Source organism: Myotis brandtii, unplaced genomic scaffold, assembly GCF_000412655.1.
Source record: "Myotis brandtii unplaced genomic scaffold, ASM41265v1 scaffold952, whole genome shotgun sequence".
Taxonomy (NCBI): Eukaryota; Metazoa; Chordata; class Mammalia; order Chiroptera; family Vespertilionidae; genus Myotis; species Myotis brandtii.
Genome location: NW_005371930.1, coordinates 452014 through 453328, shown reverse-complemented (window position 1 = coordinate 453328; position 1315 = coordinate 452014). Strand labels below are relative to the sequence as shown.

Below are 1315 nucleotides of genomic sequence, written 5' to 3'. Positions count from 1 at the left end.
GGCATCAGGGCCCTGGCCCCCCAGAGGCACCTTTTCTCTGCTCGGGGGGCTGGGTGCAGGGCCTGGGCAGGCCCCCGCTCTCCCCGTCCGGGAGCCGCTCCAGGCAGTGGTTGGTCTGCTGGTCCGGGTGCAGCTCCACGCTGACCTTGGTCTCCACCTTCAGGGGCGGCTTCTCGCCTGGCTCCTCACTGTCGCTCCCGGCCAGGCTCCCGTCCGGCCAGCCCGGAGGGACGTGGTTGGCTGCAGGGTCTCCTGGGGCACAGGGGCGCCGTCAGCCAGCAAGGAGGCCCCGCCCCTGAAAAGCTCTGCTGGTCCCTCCTGGGGTGGGGGGGCATCCCAAGTGGCCCCGACCCACCACTCCCAGACCTCCAGGCTCAGACGGACAAGGTCCTGACCGCACCCCAACCCCTGGGGCCTCTGCGGGCCACCCCCCAGCAGGTGGGGGCAGCTTCGTGGGGTCCTGGCCTTCCTTGCCTGTACTCGGTGCCTGGTGAGGGGGCCTGTGTTCTGGGGGGCAGGCCTGGCCTGCTGCTGCTCCCTCACCTTTGGGGGTGCTGTGGACAGGGCCCTGGGCCGGGTCCCATTTGTCCTCGGCCCCCACCCTGTCGTCCTCACTGTCGGACGAGTGTGAGGAGGCGTACGAGCTGCTCCGCTCGTCCAGGGACAGCTCGCTGTCGGAGTCCGAGTCGGGGCCTGTGGTGACAGGAGGGCAGGCTCAGGGGGGACGGGCTTCCTGCCAGGCATCTGGAGGCTGTGGGGGTCCCTTCGACCCTGATTGTGACCCCGCCTCAGGCCCTCTCAAGGCTGCATGTCCCCCAGATGGAGGGAGGGTCAGGGGGCGGACAGGAGCAGTGAGAGCTCCCCATGGCCCGGGAGGCGGCGTGGGGCACTCACCGGGGGGCTTCTTGCCGTTCCTCGGGAGGAAGGACGAGTCGGGCTCCCCGAGGCCGCCCCTCGCGGGCCCAGAGCACACGCTGAGCTTCTGGCCCCCTTCGTCCCTAGAGAGGGGGAGGGCGGGCTCAGTGCACCGCCACGTCGCTGGAGCCCAGGGAGGAGGAGCGTGAGGACGAGGGGCTCTGCTCGCACTCGGCCAGCTTCTCTCGCAGCCGGGACCTGAGGGTCTTCTCCGTCAGCGGGGGCGGGTAGGTGGCTTTGTTTTTCAAGATGCCTGGGCGGTGGGGCGGGAAGGGGACGGTCAGGCTGACCTGCTGGCTGCAGGGGACCCGGGGGGACGGTCCTGGGGAGCCGAGAAGCCCTGCGCTGGGCCTCCATCCTTGGGTCTCAGTCCCAGATGGTGGGGCCAGACGGACCCCTC

At 70.6% G+C, this 1315-nt stretch overlaps 1 protein-coding gene across 1 annotated transcript in view; it reads right to left on the bottom strand.

Moving 5' to 3' along the window:
• Positions 1 to 4: 4 nt before the first annotated feature.
• Positions 5 to 1315, bottom strand: part of CELSR1 (cadherin, EGF LAG seven-pass G-type receptor 1) — a 109059-nt gene continuing 107748 nt past the window's right edge. The window contains exons 32-34 of the mRNA XM_014533162.1: positions 895 to 1025; positions 544 to 693; positions 5 to 252 (exon numbers count right to left, since the gene is read on the bottom strand). Coding sequence (XP_014388648.1) covers positions 5 to 252; positions 544 to 693; positions 895 to 1025 — 529 coding nt within the window. The remainder of the gene's footprint in view (positions 253 to 543; positions 694 to 894; positions 1026 to 1315) is intronic.